This window comes from Primulina huaijiensis, chromosome 3 (assembly GCF_012295235.1).
Source record: "Primulina huaijiensis isolate GDHJ02 chromosome 3, ASM1229523v2, whole genome shotgun sequence".
In the NCBI taxonomy this organism is placed as follows: domain Eukaryota; kingdom Viridiplantae; phylum Streptophyta; class Magnoliopsida; order Lamiales; family Gesneriaceae; genus Primulina; species Primulina huaijiensis.
This window is the reverse complement of record NC_133308.1, coordinates 28410312-28426826: the sequence shown is the minus strand read 5'-3', so window position 1 is coordinate 28426826 and position 16515 is coordinate 28410312. Positions and strand designations below refer to the sequence as shown.

Sequence of the window (16515 nt, the reverse complement as noted above, 5' to 3'; positions counted from 1 at the left end):
CGATGCCATATGTGTGGGGTTGGTTTGTAAAATAAAATAGCATTTACCATTTTCGTGAAGACTCTAAATATCGAATCTACAGTAATCCATTATGTTTTGAACACACAGATTTATTCGTACGCGTCAAGTAAAAGCATTGTAATTATGGAGTTTACAAGCAAATTTTTTTATTTTATTTAATAAAATTAGTTAATAAGATTTTATTATTTTATTAAAAAAAATCTACTAAATATATAACTAAACTATATGTTTAGGAGAAACAAATGCAATTTATATGATTGAGAAAAATATAGTATATAGTTTTCTCAAATGTATTGTTCAATTTTTATACTTTGTAGTATTTTTTTTTATTAATATATATCTATTAATTAAGTTTTAGAAAACCTGAAATTATTTTCGAATGAATTAAATAAAGATAAAATAGAAAATTTTTTTTTTGTCAATTTTGTTTTTAAAAATAAAGTTTTTTGAATCCTTGGTAAATCACAAAGTTTAGCATGGTACACCAGCATACACTGGCTTTGGTTGCCCTCGTATTTCTTTGATAGCATGCATAACTGGATCATTTCTATCAGAAAAAGGAAATTCATTCATCTCTTCAACTTCTGACTTAATTGCCTTAATGACATCCGAATCTACAACTGTAAACTGGAAGGGGTTTGCGGTGGGAATTTGTTTGGGCATTATCAAAAAGTCTTTATCCAAAAACTACAATCCTAACTAGCTAGTCTTCTGATACAGTACCATGTACAATAAGAAAGGATATTCATTTCTAAAAAATAGAAAAGAAAGAATATCCATATCTCCAAAGAAAGCAATCCAAACATAGTACAATATTCGTCTTAAATTCGAAAATCAATAATATAACACATTTATTTTTTCAATGCGGTAAAATGGTGTTACGTTAAATATAAGCTATATGCTATATTTAGGAAATGATTATCAAATCCGACGAGAATTGATTTAGAAACCCTTTATATTTTAAGTTACCTAAGTGATAGAAAATTATTTAACAAAATTTAGATTTGAAAATATTCTCATTACACATGACCCAACATTATAAAATGTGTAGAATTTCATTTGCCAACATCTTTATTTAGCGTACAATAGTATAAAAGTCGATGCGTGCTATGAGTGTATGGGTTTTGACCATTTATATTTGAGCTTTTAATTATCTATGTTATCAAATTTCAATCTTAGTTCATTACTTTTTTTTCTCGCAATTTTAGTCATTTCTCCGCATGACCAGTGGCGGAGCCAGAAATATGGCTCTGCCGGGCTAGAATTTTAAACTCTAAAATCTTTTAATATTTTAAATTGCTCTACCCTGGCTAATATCATATTATTCCAAAATTATACAAAATTTACATTTAAATTTTTTTAAAAAAAATTGGGCCAAGCCCGGGTAAACAAGCATATGGCTCTGCCCCTGCACATGACGCTGACATAATGGTGATGCATCAGGTATCACTCAAGCACTCTCATTGATGATCGATTTTGTCGCGAAACAAATTAGTAAAATTGCAAAAAAAAAAATCAAAGATAAAGTTTTTGACAATATAATATAACAAACCAAAATTATAAAGAGCAACTCTCAATCTCTCATGGTTTATATTTATCAATTCGTAGAATTTGCAAGGAAATTTTATCATGACCTTTTGTTTCTTCGATCCTGAATTTTATTCCTGTCCGAGTCTTGAAAGTATGAAGAAGGATGAATGAATCTCAGATTGACCTCCAAATTTTAATTTGTTACCAAACATGTCTGTATTTTCATCTCAGATTCTTGTGCTTTGGGAGACACAAAATTAAAGGTCGCAATTCAAAAAAATGAGATTGTCGTTTATGTTAACTTTACTATGATTATATATTAAGCATAACTCGTGTAGAGAGATAATTTTGGCATTTTTTAAAAGACAATTAAAAATTGAAAAAAAAATAAGTTACTGAATGAAAACCAAATTTTGACAAGTTATAAGATTAAAATCTAAAATATATCAACTTAAAAGATTAAAATTACAATTTATCTACCAATTATTTTAATTGTGTTATGAAACAAATCATTTTCCCCCGTCATTAACATACTTATTATTTGGCTATTTTTCGGTAATCACATTTAGCTACCGCTGCAATTGCTGTTTTTATATTTACTTAGTCTCCCTCTATAGTATCGAGTCAACGAGCAGAGACATGTAATTTATAGAAAATTAGTCAAATTTATTATATAAAAAAATAATGAGCCTCATGCTAGTGTAAAACACTCTACCATGCATTTTATATAATTTAAAATTTATGTTAAAATTTTTATATAGTAAGTGTCAACTTAAAAAATACACAAATAAAATTATCAATTTAATATTTCAATTCTAATTTTATTTCAAAGTTATGTTTCTATATTTTTTATAAAAGGACCGAAATAAAAAATTATACTCTTCAAATTAATTTTTAAATTTAAAATAATTATAAATAATAAAGACCTATGATTTTGAGTTTGAGTTTTGTGCCAAATGTTTACGAATGCNAAAATTATACTTCTTCAAATTAATATTTAAATTTAAAATAATTATAAATAATAAAAACCTATGATTTTGAGTTTGAGTTTTGTGCCAAATGTTTACGAATGCGTTTTTTTCCCTTAAGTGAAAAATAAATTATTAAAAGTGAAAAACCGGGACAAATTTATCATATTTATGATACCCTTGTCCCACATCTGAAAAATCAAGATTTAAAATGAGTTTATTATGGCTTACAATGGACTTCTATAGCAACTTGGGTTAATCATTTTCGTAAAGCGAGGACGAATACGAAGTAGTTGCTATAGGGGCTCATTGTACAGTCACGCAGACGCGGGCCTGGACTCGGGGCGTGACAGAATGGTATCAGAGCCGGTCACCGGCATGGAACACCGGGAAATAAGTGCTATGCAGAGCAAAGTGCTACTTGCATGAGAGCCACCTCTTGAACCTGCGGGACAAAGTGCTACATGACGGGAGCCACCTCTTGAACCTGTAGGAGCCACCTCTAGATTCTCGGTGCTGGTGGATCGAGGGATCAGGCCGCGATGAGGACGTCGCGTTCTGAAGGAGGGGTAATTATGATACCCTTGTCCCACATCTGAAAAATCAAAGATTTAAAATGAGTTTATTATGGCTTACAATGGACTTCTATAGCAATTTGGGTTAATCATTTTCGTAAAGCGAGGACGAATACGAAGTAGTTGCTATAGGGGCTCATTGTGCAGTCACGCAGGCGCCCGGGCTCGGTGCGTGACAATATTGATATTAAATTTTGTCTAATAGGAGAACTAAAATCCTATATTTAGGTCAATTTGCAGGGTGATTTTTGAATTCTTAATTTCGTTTAAAACTTTATTTTATGAGTCTATGCCTTATGTTTTATGAACGTATATATCCACAATTTATTTGGAGGAACGAGACTTTTTAAGAATGAATAAATCTTATTCTATCTCTAAAATTTTCCTCAATATCTAATGAATCATCAATCATGAATGAAGATGAAAATGTTGAAATCCAAGNATCCCACGAACCAGGGGTGAAATTGACAAACACCGAATAAAATTCAACGCTTATCCAATTAGATTTTTGAAAACAATTTCAAAATTTTTCACCATAGTATTTCATCCCGCGTGTTATGTACATAAAAGAATGTCATACATACATACATACATAGATATATATATATATGTGTGTGTGTGTGTGTGTGTGTTTATGAGTTAAATTTAAAGTGAAATACTATTTGGAAATATTAATTATTTGCTTTGTTTTTTAAAAGTGTTTCCAAATAATTTTTTTTAACAACTGGTTTGTGTATTATAAAAAAATTAAAACAAATTATTGTTAAATAATGAAAAAATCTAATTAAGAAAATCCTACCATGGAGACAACTTATTACAAAAATTTCACCAATTTATGCTGCCCCACCAGAATGTGATACACAAAACCTAGAGGAATCTTTTGATTCTAAGAATCCCAAATTATTTTTCCTTTTGTGCCCCTAATTTACATTTCACACTTTACACCCTACTTGCTCCACACNCCCACGAGCCAGGGGCGAAATTGACAAACACCGAATAAAATTCAACGCTTATCCAGTCAGATTTTTGAAAACAATTTCAAAAATTTTCACCATAGTATTTCATCCCGCGTGTTATGTACATAAAAGATATATATATATATATAAAAAGATATATATATATATATATGTGTGTGTGTGTGTGTGTGTGAGTTAAATTTAAAGTGAAATACTATTTGGAAATATTAATTATTTGCTTTGTTTTTTAAAAGTGTTTCCAAATAATTTTTTTTAACAACTGGTTTGTGTATTATAAAAAAATTAAAACAAATTATTGTTAAATAATGAAAAAATCTAATTAAGAAAATCCTACCATGGAGACAACTTATTACAAAAATTTCACCAATTTATGCTGCCCCACCAGAATGTGATACACAAAACCTAGAGGAATCTTTTGATTCTAAGAATCCCAAATTATTTTTCCTTTTGTGCCCCTAATTTACATTTCACACTTTACACCCTACTTGCTCCACACATCTATATAAATGGGAGAAACCCCACACTCTCCATGCATATAAAGCACCAGCAAAGCCATTGGAAAGAGAGAATATACAAAAACATAAAGATTTGTATAACATATAAATTCTTTTTTTTTTTAAAAAAAAAAGATAAAAATGGCTGAGATTTACAAAGAATTTCATGAAGAGTTGGGATGGATTTATGTTCCAAAAACCATAGCACAAATCCTCGTAGACGTTTCAACAATCGATGATGTTTCAAGGAAAGTAAAGATCCTGGAATTTCATGTCCAGGCATTGGAAGAAGAAACAAGGCGTATTGACGCCTACAATTGTCAACTTCCTCATTGTATGCACTTTTTAGAAGATGGTCAGTTTACAAAACACTAGTCGAGATGATGACTTCAAATACTTTATTTTGTTTTTTATTAATTTTTCTTTTTCTTTTTCTTTTTTTTTGGTAATTTTTAAACTTTTGTTTGATGGTTGGTGATTTGCAGCAACTGAGATAATAAAACGGGAGATCCTAAGGTGGAAAAAAAGTGGAAAATGCCCTGTCGTAGAAGAATTGATGCCACTGAAAAGTGGCTTGAAATCATCTATAGGGTTTGAAGAGTCAAAGGACATTAGCGAGAAGAGGGAATGGATGAGGACTGCTAAGCTCTGGACCACTCCGGTTCAGTATGACAATAACTTAGACATCAAAAACCAATACAATATTTTGCACCATAAATCGGTAAGATTGTTTTATTACTCCCATTAGACATAAATAATTAACTCCATTAAATTCTTGAATTTATAAAATAAAATTATATTTTTAGATAGAGAAAATTGTCAATGACCATCTAAATTGACGATTTTGAGTTTTAGTAATTTAATTAGTCGAAATTGAGTCTTAGTCCTATAAATTTGTTTTCTTTCGTTCTTTCTTTTTTTCATCATATTCTGCCGGAGTGCTAATATGGCAACATACACATCAATATTTTTCGGTATTACATCAGTACTTCGGCGAAATTCATCATATATGTGTGTGTGCGCTTTTTTTTTAATGTTTCGATCTCTTTGAATTGGGGTATTATTACTCCTGATCAACAATCATCTTCCTAATTATCGCACCAATTTTGTGGCTCATTATAAATAAACACGTGATTTTGATTTGATACTAATTGTTAGATTGAGTCATTGCCACATTATGAATAACTATAAGCGATTATACACAAGTAATTCAAATATTTTATATTTAATTTACATCCCAAGTGATATATTCCAGTCGTTCATGTTAATGACAATTATTTTATTAATACAAATTTTTTATTTTACCTTTGAAATCTCCTCTATGATCCTATTTTGACATTCGTTTGCATTACTGATATAGCCAAAAATTGTGATTATCCGGATTACTCTATAGGTTCGTAACCAGACTCAAGTAATCGTAGAAGGATATATATTCCAGCTAGCTCATAAACACGCCCAAGTAGTTGTGGAAGAGAAATTTTTGTGTGTTATCACCTGCGTCATAAACAAATGTCAGAGACGTCGGGGTTTGCCCGGCGTACGTAGACACTCCGACGCTCAAGTCAAAAAACAATTTAAAGATGTTATTTGAGAGCTAAAAAGTTTAAGCATAAAGTTATAAGCCCCTTAAATAATGAGAATCATCCCCTGTTTATAGATTTTTTTTGGAGTGTGTAGCGGGTTTCGGCTTTTATAATTAATTTGGACCTCAATAATGAATTGAATATTTAAATTGGGTCATTACCCATCACTTACAAATCCATTTAAAATTTTATAATTAATAAGTTTTACTTTAAATCATTATTGGATCATCTGTTATGATTTCGAATATAATCGTTTGAAGGGTTTCTATCCTGTTATATCTGCATTTGATCCCCTTGTACTAAGGAGCAGTTTTGTTTTTACAGAGTGGTCGAGGAGATCAAGCCAGTGGCAGTGGAATGAAATTTAAGCAAAAGGGAGGGGCATCTATGCCACTCGAGAAAGCCACCATGAAAAACAAATGGGTTGATCCAGTTTCTTCCTCAGCTGCTGAGTCTGAGGTGGAACTGATTTATTTGAATGTAACAGGAGAGAATCCACCACCACATGAACCGAATCCACAGCCAAAGAAGCAGAGACGTTGCTGGTCTCCGGAGTTGCACAAGCAGTTTGTTGATGCACTGCAACAGCTTGGAGGAGTAGAGTGTAAGGAGATCATAATTCCTTTATATATACTAATTTATTTTTTTTTTCTTCATAATTGTTTCAAGAAAATATTTGTTGGTGATATTGAAGTTAGTTTCTTCCTTTAAAGGGTTTTTACCTTTGGAATTTTCTTAGATTATTTTAATGATTGTAGTTACTCTATTAATAATTTCAGATTTTCGCTTCCCCACTTCGTTTTCTTTTTCTTTTTTTTTTTTAAAAAAATTTAGAAAAAAAATAAGTATATAGACTTGAAATAATTTATTTGTTCATTTTACAGCTGCAACACCGAAGCAGATTAGGGAAGTGATGAATTTTGAAGGTCTGACCAATGATGAAGTCAAAAGCCATTTGCAGGTAACCCCCCCTAAAAAAATTTTGTTGGGAGGAGGTCTCGTGTTCGTGACCCTTTGTAAACACCCCCCACTCGGTTATATTAACTAATATTGGTCACTGCATGTGTATATATCTGATTCTATGAGATCGATTAATTTGCTGGTCATCTCTGTGACGATGCATTACATTTCTTTGTTTTTCAGAAATACAGACTTCACCTTCGAAAGCATCCACCTTCGGCACGACAAATGAGTTCCTCGTGGCTGGCACGAGACAACCAAGGTGGTGGTGCAGTACTGATGCCGCCGGTTGCATACTCCAACACCTCACAAAACCCTAAGTTGCATGCAGCGGTAGGCTCGATCCCAAGGGGTCCAAACAATGCGGGTGGTTCAAGCGCGTAAAGAGTACGTGGAGGAATAGAAATTCGAGATCCTAGCCGGAATGTTCGATTTAGAAAGGATCATATATGGAACGTCTATAGGTGATCGCACCTTGGAATTTTGCAGCAACTTTGAGTATTGAAAACAAAATGACGCTTCAAAATAATACGTCGTCGGTGGCCACCCCCAAAAGAGATTTTATTTTTCCTTTAACCTTTTTTTTAAATTATTTCTGATGAGTTTGTTTCAAGAATTGAATAAATTACAGTAGTCAGGATTGTTTTATGTTATAACAATAAAATTTCAGGTCGCACCAACTTACAGTTTGTAGTTTTATGATTGTGACGGTTCTGTTAATATAGTTGATGTTGGGTTCACGACAATAGCACGAGCTTTCTTTTCAGGCGGCGCACAAACTTTCAAGGATTAAGAAAAACATAGAAAACCGTTCCTTCGGTGAGACTAATAAAATATATATATTACTAGCTAGGTAAAATGATTAAGTCAAAAGGATGCTAAATAAAAAATGACATAATATATTGAGATACAAGTCAACACTACCTTTCGTCTCAGTCTGCTCGTGCACCAAATTCCAACTGAAGTGAGCATTATTGTACGATAAAAATTCATCGTCGTCAAATTGAACGGTATTTTACGATATTTCATATCATCATAGCCAAAGGCAAATTTTCTACTGTCAATTTCTCCTCAATGTTCTGTTTTTTCTTCTTTCATTTTCTCGGAGTCGGACATTCACTCGAAAGAGAGCCCTAACGACACAAAATCGGGTCATCCAGCTAGATCAACGAGTCGTACAGCTACAAACCAAAGACTCGATATAGTTTCAATTCGTTCACTTGGTCGGATTTAGTGCAAGAATTAGAAGAAACCACTGATGATAAGCCATATATTAGCAATACACGATCCTACTTATGACGCGACGTCTGTGTGGAAACGAACACACTCATTTTTTTCCTTAATATCGCTAGAAGAACACACTCGTTGAGACTCAATAATTGTGATATATATATATATATTTATATTTATATACTAGTAAAAGATGCAAATGCGTAATATGTGTTATTATTATTTTTAATTTGATCAAATAATACTAAACAATTAACATGAATTTATTTTCAATTTAGTAAAGTTGTTCGATTTAAAAAGGGAAGTCTTGTTTATATTTTTTTCTATGTAAAATATGGAGCGACTTGATGAGGTTTTTAGTAGGGTAAGAAGATAATTATGTAGGTAAGAAAGATAATTATGTAATTAAATATTTTGATATTATTATAAGAAAATGTAATGTTTGTGATTTTTAAAATTGAAAATATACATCAAATTTATTATCTGCACCTATTTTAAGATTAAATAAATTCCGCGAGTCATAGTCAAATAAATCGGGTCCAATTGCAGAGGCATAAATAAATTATTTCATTCGAAACCAAAAATGCGAGAGCCGGGTATATTGATTTCTTTTTCTAAATAAAAAAATTACTTAATAATATATAGGTAATGAAAAATATTTTCGAGAATTTAATATATGTGTGACACTTCATATTTTCCTTTTGAAGGATATATATTTTTATTGAAGCTATCATATCATATAGGAATTATTAATTTATATTAGATATATAATCACATCAAAAATATATTATTTAATTTGTTTATTGTATATAATATTTTTAAAATTTAAAAATAAAATCTATTGCTTCGGTTCACAAATAAACTACACGAGAATCTTTTTCTTGACATTTAATTAAGAGTTAGAATATTATAACAATAATTGAACAAAAGAAAAAATAACTAATTATCCTTAATTTAATGGTATAAGTACCGACATATAACGTAACATGTGAAATAAATCATTATTATTCAATAGAATCACTTGACATATTACACAATAATAAAATAAAAACCAAACAAATAGCCTCTCATACATATTAATCCACCACATTAGCATATAAATAATTAATAATCCAACAATCACATAAAATTTCCTTATTCTTTTCCAATCGCAATCCACTTCAATGCAATTGTATAAAATTCAATAAAACTTGTGTTTCGACGGATATCGAAACCCTATTCGAGCATGAATCCGGCGGCATTGTTCAAGAGGTGGTTCACGTCGCCCCAAGTTTTAACGATCCATTCACCCTTATCGGATATGAGAAACACATTAAGAGACGTGTTAATAACCTTCCCAATGGGTTTCCCGTGTGGAAAAACCTTCCTATGAAGTGCTCTTATGGTAACATCATGGGACACCACAACTATCCTTTCACCTATATACAAATGCAATCGTTTTGAATTAATCATCATTTTTCATACCATGCATGTTGATAATTTTAAAATCTGGAGCCAAAGTTAAAGTTGATATAGAACAGAGAAAATTGTAAATTATGTCCTGTAAATGGACCTGTTTTCGTTTTTATCCTCTTATTAGTCACATCTTAGTATTAGTGCGATAACTTTGCTTCTTTTACAATTTTAAATCAGATTATACCTTGGTGTTTATTTGCAATTCTTTGCAATGCAGATGTGCTTCGTTCATAGAGTTGATTCAAACTCTCTCCACCACCCTGAACCAAAATTTTATATTTTAATTAATATATATTAATTATATGTATGAAGAGATAGAGGGTGTGTTTATGTGTGTGTATATACTGGAATCTCTTGATCCCTGCGGTTAGAGACAAAAGCATTGTGGGCCTCAGGATGAGATATGGCTGTTTCACGAACAATGAAACCTTGGAGGACCCCAACGTGTCTTTCCCGCAACTTTGGATCTTCATTAACCTTTTTTTATATAAAGCCAAAACAACAGTTCTTCCATTAACTAACTCATAATCATTCAATATATAATACATATATTTACATGTGTGTTGTATACTGATGGAGTATGTATATATATATACCTGATGCACCCCACAGTTTTTGGCTATCAACTCTGCAGTGTAGGAAGCTCGTTTCAAGTCAGAAGAATACACAGCAGAGATTTTCGGCTCCTTTGAAAGCCGCTCAGCCACCTTTAACGATACACATATATACATACATATATACAATAATTACCACAAGAAATATTTGAAAACAAACAAAAAGGTCAGTAATATTCTTATAATTACCAGAAAGGCTTGCTGTCTCCCGGTCTCATTCAATTCGACATCCAATTGCCCCTATATATTTTGCATGCATGAGAACATATACACACCACACACAAAGGCATATATATAGATATATCAACAAGATTATCAAATGATGATAATGAAAACCTGGAGTCTGCCATCAACATTCCATTCGGTTTCGCCATGACGAATCACGATAATCTCAGCATATTTAGAACAATCATTGATGGAATTATAAGCCATTATATTATATGAATAGTAGCTTGCAGCTTCAATAAGTATATATTATATATATCGAAGATGATTTTAGTTTATGGCGGAAAAGGAGAGCAAGGAGAGGAGATTTTATGCTATTCTGGAAGCCACAGAGACGCAGGAACATGCATGGTGGAGGGGTACTTGACTCAACTACCGACCCACCTCCATCTCAATTATTACATCAAAATTATGTGATATTGGGCCCTATCAACACCAATTATTATAGAAATTCATGTGCCTTGCCTAACACATGCTTCACCCTTAGTATTTTTTTACTATTTTTAAACAGTGCTCAACAATAAATTAGTTAAATATATTAATTAGACAGCTCTTGTGTGTGTGTGTGTGTGTGTGTGTGTGTGTGAGATCTACTTTTATGATCATGTGCCTTTGTGATGAGGTTCTTTTTGTGTTACGGAACCAACAATGTAATGATCCATGTATAGTATTCAATTTTAGATGTTTTGAATATGGACGAGTCCTATGTTAAGTTAATGTGAAATCTATTAGTTTATGGGGAAAGTAATGTTTTTTGTCTATAACTTGTCAAATTTTGAGTTTTTGTCGATTAAATTTATAAAATTTGGTTTTGATTAACTAAGTTTTTTAATTTTCGTCTTTTTTGTTCAATTGTCAGTATTATCTGGTAAAATAGAACTGAAAAAAAAAAATCAAAGTGAGTTCAAAAAACCAAACTTCGAAAATATGGTGGACCAAAACCTAAAATAAGAAAGTCAATGCATAAAAAGATTATATTGCCTATTTAATATGTGATACCGAAGATATTTATCTCAACATCATATCTGCTACCCCATTTTGTTAATACACACATGTTGGAATTATTTTGTGGGTTCGCATAATTTAATTAATTGTACATGGACAAGTAATCTAATAAAGGACCCAATAAAGTGATCTAATTAATTATGGGTTTCCAAAGTATTAAATAAATTGATATGGTCCACCTTATGTGTAGAAACTCAGCCCAATTAGGTCTTCTATGATGGGTCGAAGACTGCTAAAATTATATAAGGTTATGGTCCCCAAGGCACAGGGGAATAACACATAATACATACGGCACACGTATTTTAGATCTCTCTCCTTCTCCCATCTAAGACAAGAATAAGGTGGTCGATTCTTTGTTGTCTTGGAAGATCCATAATTTCAACGCTCGATCAATCAATGGATTCTGGTACGTGCTTACTATTATTTATATTTTTTGATAATTCGACATGAATTCCTGACGTATTGTGATGTATGGATTTAATCACATAATTTATAGATTTAATTTTATTAAATCTCCAACAAGTGGTATCAGAGCCACGTTCATGTTGAATTATGAGAATTTTGTTTGTTGATGGATCTAAATAGAAAATAAGGTTTTATTCTCATATCTGAGACGATTTTCTTGTCTATAAATTTTTTAGATCCAGATCTGATTTTTTTAAAATTTTTTGAATTTGGATCTGAATAAATTCATGTTCTTTGGATATAGTATTTTCGAATTTTACATCAAAATTCATATTTATTTTCGAATTTAAAAAAATTTAAATAATAAAAAACGAAAATTCGATTTTCGAATTTGGGATAGGCCGCCGGATTTGGGCGAATAGGACGTTAGTCGGCCGATTTCCGGCGATGAATGCTTAGGCATTTTGTTCAAAACACTCGGGCGCTTGTATCCATACCATATATTGATCGAATACCACCGTGACATGATCGAATTTTTACCCCATTTTGTTTTTTTTCTTTAGCTCGATTATTTAATCAATCAATTTCGTGCGTAAATTTTCTCGTCTATCCTTTTGTATTAAGAATGTTACTTTAACATATTCTTTAAAAAAAATCACTAAAATTAGAAATAAATAATTTATTTATTTCAAGTCTAATACAAATTTTTTTTTATCGATAGAATTGTTACGTCTGACAAGATGTATCACAAAAATTAGTTCAATTTTGTGGACCACAGCAGCAAATAATTATATTAACACGTTCTGAAATAGGAAATGATGTATTAATTTCTTCAGCTATTATTATTATTATAAGGAGACAATTTATTAATCATTCAAGCGCAGGTGTCGACAGCTTATTGCATGTGAACCGCTTTGAAATTTTATACGTTTTAAATTGATGTCTCGAGTACTTTATTGGGGCTTGCACCCTATTTTTAGATGAAATGATAAATAAAATAATGTTTTAATTTAATATTGGATTGATATCATTTGGATATTAAATTTAAGGAAAAAAATTGCAAAATGGATTATCATTAAGTCAAAAGTTATAATTGTTATATAAAGTGAAATTTTATTTTTTTATACTCATAACGGCGTAAAGTGTATCTAAATAGGTATTGATTGATCGAACTATTAGACCCATGAGACTTAAGGTAATAGAAATGTTCTATTTGAATAATTAAATAAAATAAAAATAAAATAAATTGATATAAATCATACAATTAAAAACAAAAAAATTACAAATTCTGGAAAATTTAGATCAATGAAGCATGAAACAAAAATAGAAATACACCATCTAATCAGAAAAAATAAAATAATGAAAAAGGTTAATAACCTCTTGTTCATTGAAAACGTATTTCAAACTGGAATCTCCATTATTTCCATATGCATGTAGATCATAACAACGAATCAATCAGAGTTTAAGCGTCCAATATATTTTTGAAGGGTTTACTTCACGGACAGGGATGCCAATGGGTCCGTGTTTTACCCAAATCTGCAATGGACCTGTCCTGTCTACGGCAGGTTTGGGCATACCAAATGGGTAATGGGGCGGATCTCGGGTCCAATTTTTCAAATCCGTCTGGGTATGGGACGGGTCATGGGTCTTATAATACCTGCCTCATACCCGGCCTATATATGTACATATAAAAACTCTATGGTTTTAGTTTTGTTAATGTCTATTTGAGGATATCAATATTTTTTTTTGGAGAGTTAATAACTCTCTTTTTATGTAATTCATTATGTCGTGAAGATATTTTATTTTTCATTATTAAGTGTGGTCAAAGAAATGAATTAGTTTTATATTATGTTGTATTTAGAGACTTGTTTGTTTTATAATTCAGTCATATGAGAAGAAAATTATTGTTTTCGTTTTAAAAAAAAAATCGGGTCTCAAGGGTCTAACGGTTTCGTTTTTTATTCGGGTTGGGACAGATCCGAAGAATATTTAACCAGGGTGGACCAGGTAATAGGTCAAAGTTTTCTTCATCCAATCACAAACTACACGAAAGTTGTCCCTTTTTCATAGAGATTTACCCATCACAGAGATGCACCCAATCTTGAAAGTGGAGTGGAATCAATCAACTAGCATACCTTTCATCTATTAGGTCTAGTCATACACGCCTCATTGACATCTCTATTCACGGATGACATTGAACAATGGAGCCATTTATTTAATGATCGAAAAATGATTGTTGATATGTATTAGATCATGCATAACTCATACTGTACTAAATATATATATATATAATAATAACACAATAACATAAATTACATGAATTGGTATAAAAATGCAATCATTTAAATGTAATTTTTAGATTCAAATTTGAATTTTAAAAATGAATTAAAAATATCTGATAAATTTTTTTAAAAAATGAATAGAATTTATGTTTTGAAACATTTATTGCATTATGCCTACAAACATATCATAATAATCCTTTCTCTTTATTATATATATATATATGTGTGTGCGCGCGCGCCACTAGCCCACTTCAAAAGACCATGATTTATAGCTCTCTTGCTATCATAAAGTGTCTAGTTGAGATACAATCTCGAATTCCAGACACAATTGTAATAAAATCTCTCATATTAAAAAACCCTCAGGAACTTTTGTTTCCAAAGCTGGAAACACCAAGGGAGAAGACCTAGAAGATTTGAACCTTCTGTTTCCTGACCACTTATGCACTCCATACATGAAGGCCACCGAGGGCTCCGTTTTGGAACGTTTCAGTTTTCACTTGATGCAACCAAAAACTTCTAGCTGTCCTCTAGAGTTATTCTAATAAATCTCAAATCTAGATTTCAATTAATTAGTCACATACATGTATGAAAATATGTTTTATTTTAAAATGAATCAAATACAACGACTAAAAATCCCGAAAACAAATATTATATTTAGATATATTAATAGTTTCTTATAATCGATTATCCATTATCAGATCATCGAAAGTACAAAACAATACATACTATATGAAAGGTTATAAGAAATCTTATAACAATCCGAGTTAACCTTTTTTTTTTTGTACGATGAGAATGGATATGGACGTAACCGACAATTTATGCGACCAAATATGAAAATTCTATTTTTTTGAATTACATACCACGAAATAAATTGTTGACCCGGAAAATTGCACCCTGTTCCCTTTCAAGAATTTTGATGCATAACAAATTATAATATATGGATGGGGACAAGTTTGGAGCTTCTATATTAAATAATTGGGATTCATCTAAATTAAATATAGCATCTCGATTCAACGTAGTGTAGAGTATATTTAGGGGAGCTTGAGAATTTCCATTTAATGCACAAATGCTTTTGACTGAGGGAATTAATCGTAAGAATGTCTACGTGGTTGGACTTCGATTTTTCTTTTTTAATTAAAAAATATTAGGTCGTGATATCCACAAAACACACGCATGCATCAGATACATGTGTTGTGTGTTCATAGAATTTTTTTTAAAAAAATATTTGATTTAGAGCGAAATACTTTATGTGATTATCAATACATATATTTTTTTTAAGAGGGGACGTGAGTGACTTTTGGTAATTTTATGAATTTGCTGCATCATAAAGAAATTTTATATGTTTTTTTTAAGTTTGGAATTAGTTTTCTTTATATTATTTTNTTGTGGTACTAAAAAAGTACCCAGGGACTGAACACAAAAAAAAACGGCGGCTGGTGAGTTAAGTCCAATTTCCCGTTTTTTTTAAGAGGGGACGTGAGTGACTTTTGGTAATTTTATGAATTTGCTGCATCATAAAGAAATTTTATATGTTTTTTTTAAGTTTGGAATTAGTTTTCTTTATATTATTTTTTTCTGATAAAATTTGAAACAAACTCAAGATTTTTTTTGTCCACTAACTTGTTCAAATTCGAATTTTGATAAGTTAAATTTTCAAGTATTGTGTGTGTATATCAAAAAAGATATCATGCACATCCACGATGAACACCAACATGATACGATTGATGTAATACTCACCTATTGGATATAATGAAACACATTAAAATCGTATATATGATAGGTAAGTATCATCTTAACGTGGCCAATGGTAATGTTCACCATTAGTGTGTATGATATCTTTTTGTGTATATATCTTTAAATAAAAATGGATAACATTAAATTGAGAGTGAAAATGCAATTTACCAAAATATTATGTAATTTGCCATGAAAAAAAATCAACTGACAATTATACATTTTTAATTAATACGATTTCCTCCTAAAAACTGAAATGATATTTTTGTCCTTACATACACTAAAAAAATATCTCTAACGTGTTCTTTTTATATAAATAGTGTGTATATAAAAAAATTATTTAATATAAATAAAATTATTTTTAGTCTATTTCTAATAATGACCATCTATGTTGTCAAATTTTAATTTTAGTTAAGTTATTTTTGTTTTGTTTTCGCAATTTTATTCTCTCTTCCAACTT

At 30.8% G+C, this 16515-nt stretch overlaps 2 protein-coding genes across 3 annotated transcripts; one reads left to right on the top strand and one right to left on the bottom strand.

Annotated features, from left to right (window-relative positions):
• Window positions 1-4706: 4706 nt before the first annotated feature.
• On the top strand, window positions 4707-7492 carry LOC140972651 (myb family transcription factor EFM-like). The gene is made up of 5 exons (XM_073435034.1): window positions 4707-4920; window positions 5051-5286; window positions 6473-6752; window positions 7033-7109; window positions 7292-7492. The coding sequence occupies exons 1-5, from the start codon at window positions 4707-4709 to the stop codon at window positions 7490-7492; spliced, it is 1008 nt and encodes a 335-aa protein (XP_073291135.1).
• Window positions 7493-9315: 1823 nt separating this feature from the next.
• On the bottom strand, window positions 9316-10967 carry LOC140972374 (phosphoglycerate mutase-like protein 4). 2 transcript variants are annotated; one of them, XM_073434819.1, is made up of 6 exons: window positions 10744-10967; window positions 10597-10647; window positions 10390-10500; window positions 10139-10270; window positions 9978-10053; window positions 9316-9756 (listed from the first exon to the last, which is right to left on the bottom strand). In XM_073434819.1, exons 1-6 carry the CDS (start codon window positions 10837-10839, stop codon window positions 9554-9556), a joined length of 669 nt encoding a protein of 222 aa, XP_073290920.1. In that variant the 5' UTR covers window positions 10840-10967; the 3' UTR covers window positions 9316-9553. The 2 variants fall into 2 exon arrangements, with proteins under 2 accessions (XP_073290920.1, XP_073290921.1); XM_073434820.1 differs by lacking the exon at window positions 10139-10270.
• Between the last annotated feature and the right edge of the window lie 5548 nt (window positions 10968-16515).

Bases quoted from the DNA above. Each gene is read 5' to 3' on its own strand.
- LOC140972651 (XM_073435034.1), top strand. From the start codon at position 4,707: ATGGCTGAGATTTACAAAGAATTTCATGAAGAGTTGGGATGGATTTAT. The intron at 5,287-6,472 runs GTAAGATTGTTT...TTGTTTTTACAG, and splicing joins ATATTTTGCACCATAAATCG to AGTGGTCGAGGAGATCAAGC. The intron at 7,110-7,291 runs GTAACCCCCCCT...TTTGTTTTTCAG, and splicing joins AAGTCAAAAGCCATTTGCAG to AAATACAGACTTCACCTTCG.
- LOC140972374 (XM_073434819.1), bottom strand. From the start codon at position 10,839: ATGGCTTATAATTCCATCAATGATTGTTCTAAATATGCTGAGATTATC. The intron at 10,501-10,596 runs GTAATTATAAGA...GTATCGTTAAAG, and splicing joins GGAGACAGCAAGCCTTTCTG to GTGGCTGAGCGGCTTTCAAA. The intron at 10,054-10,138 runs GTATATACACAC...ATTTTGGTTCAG, and splicing joins GCAGGGATCAAGAGATTCCA to GGTGGTGGAGAGAGTTTGAA.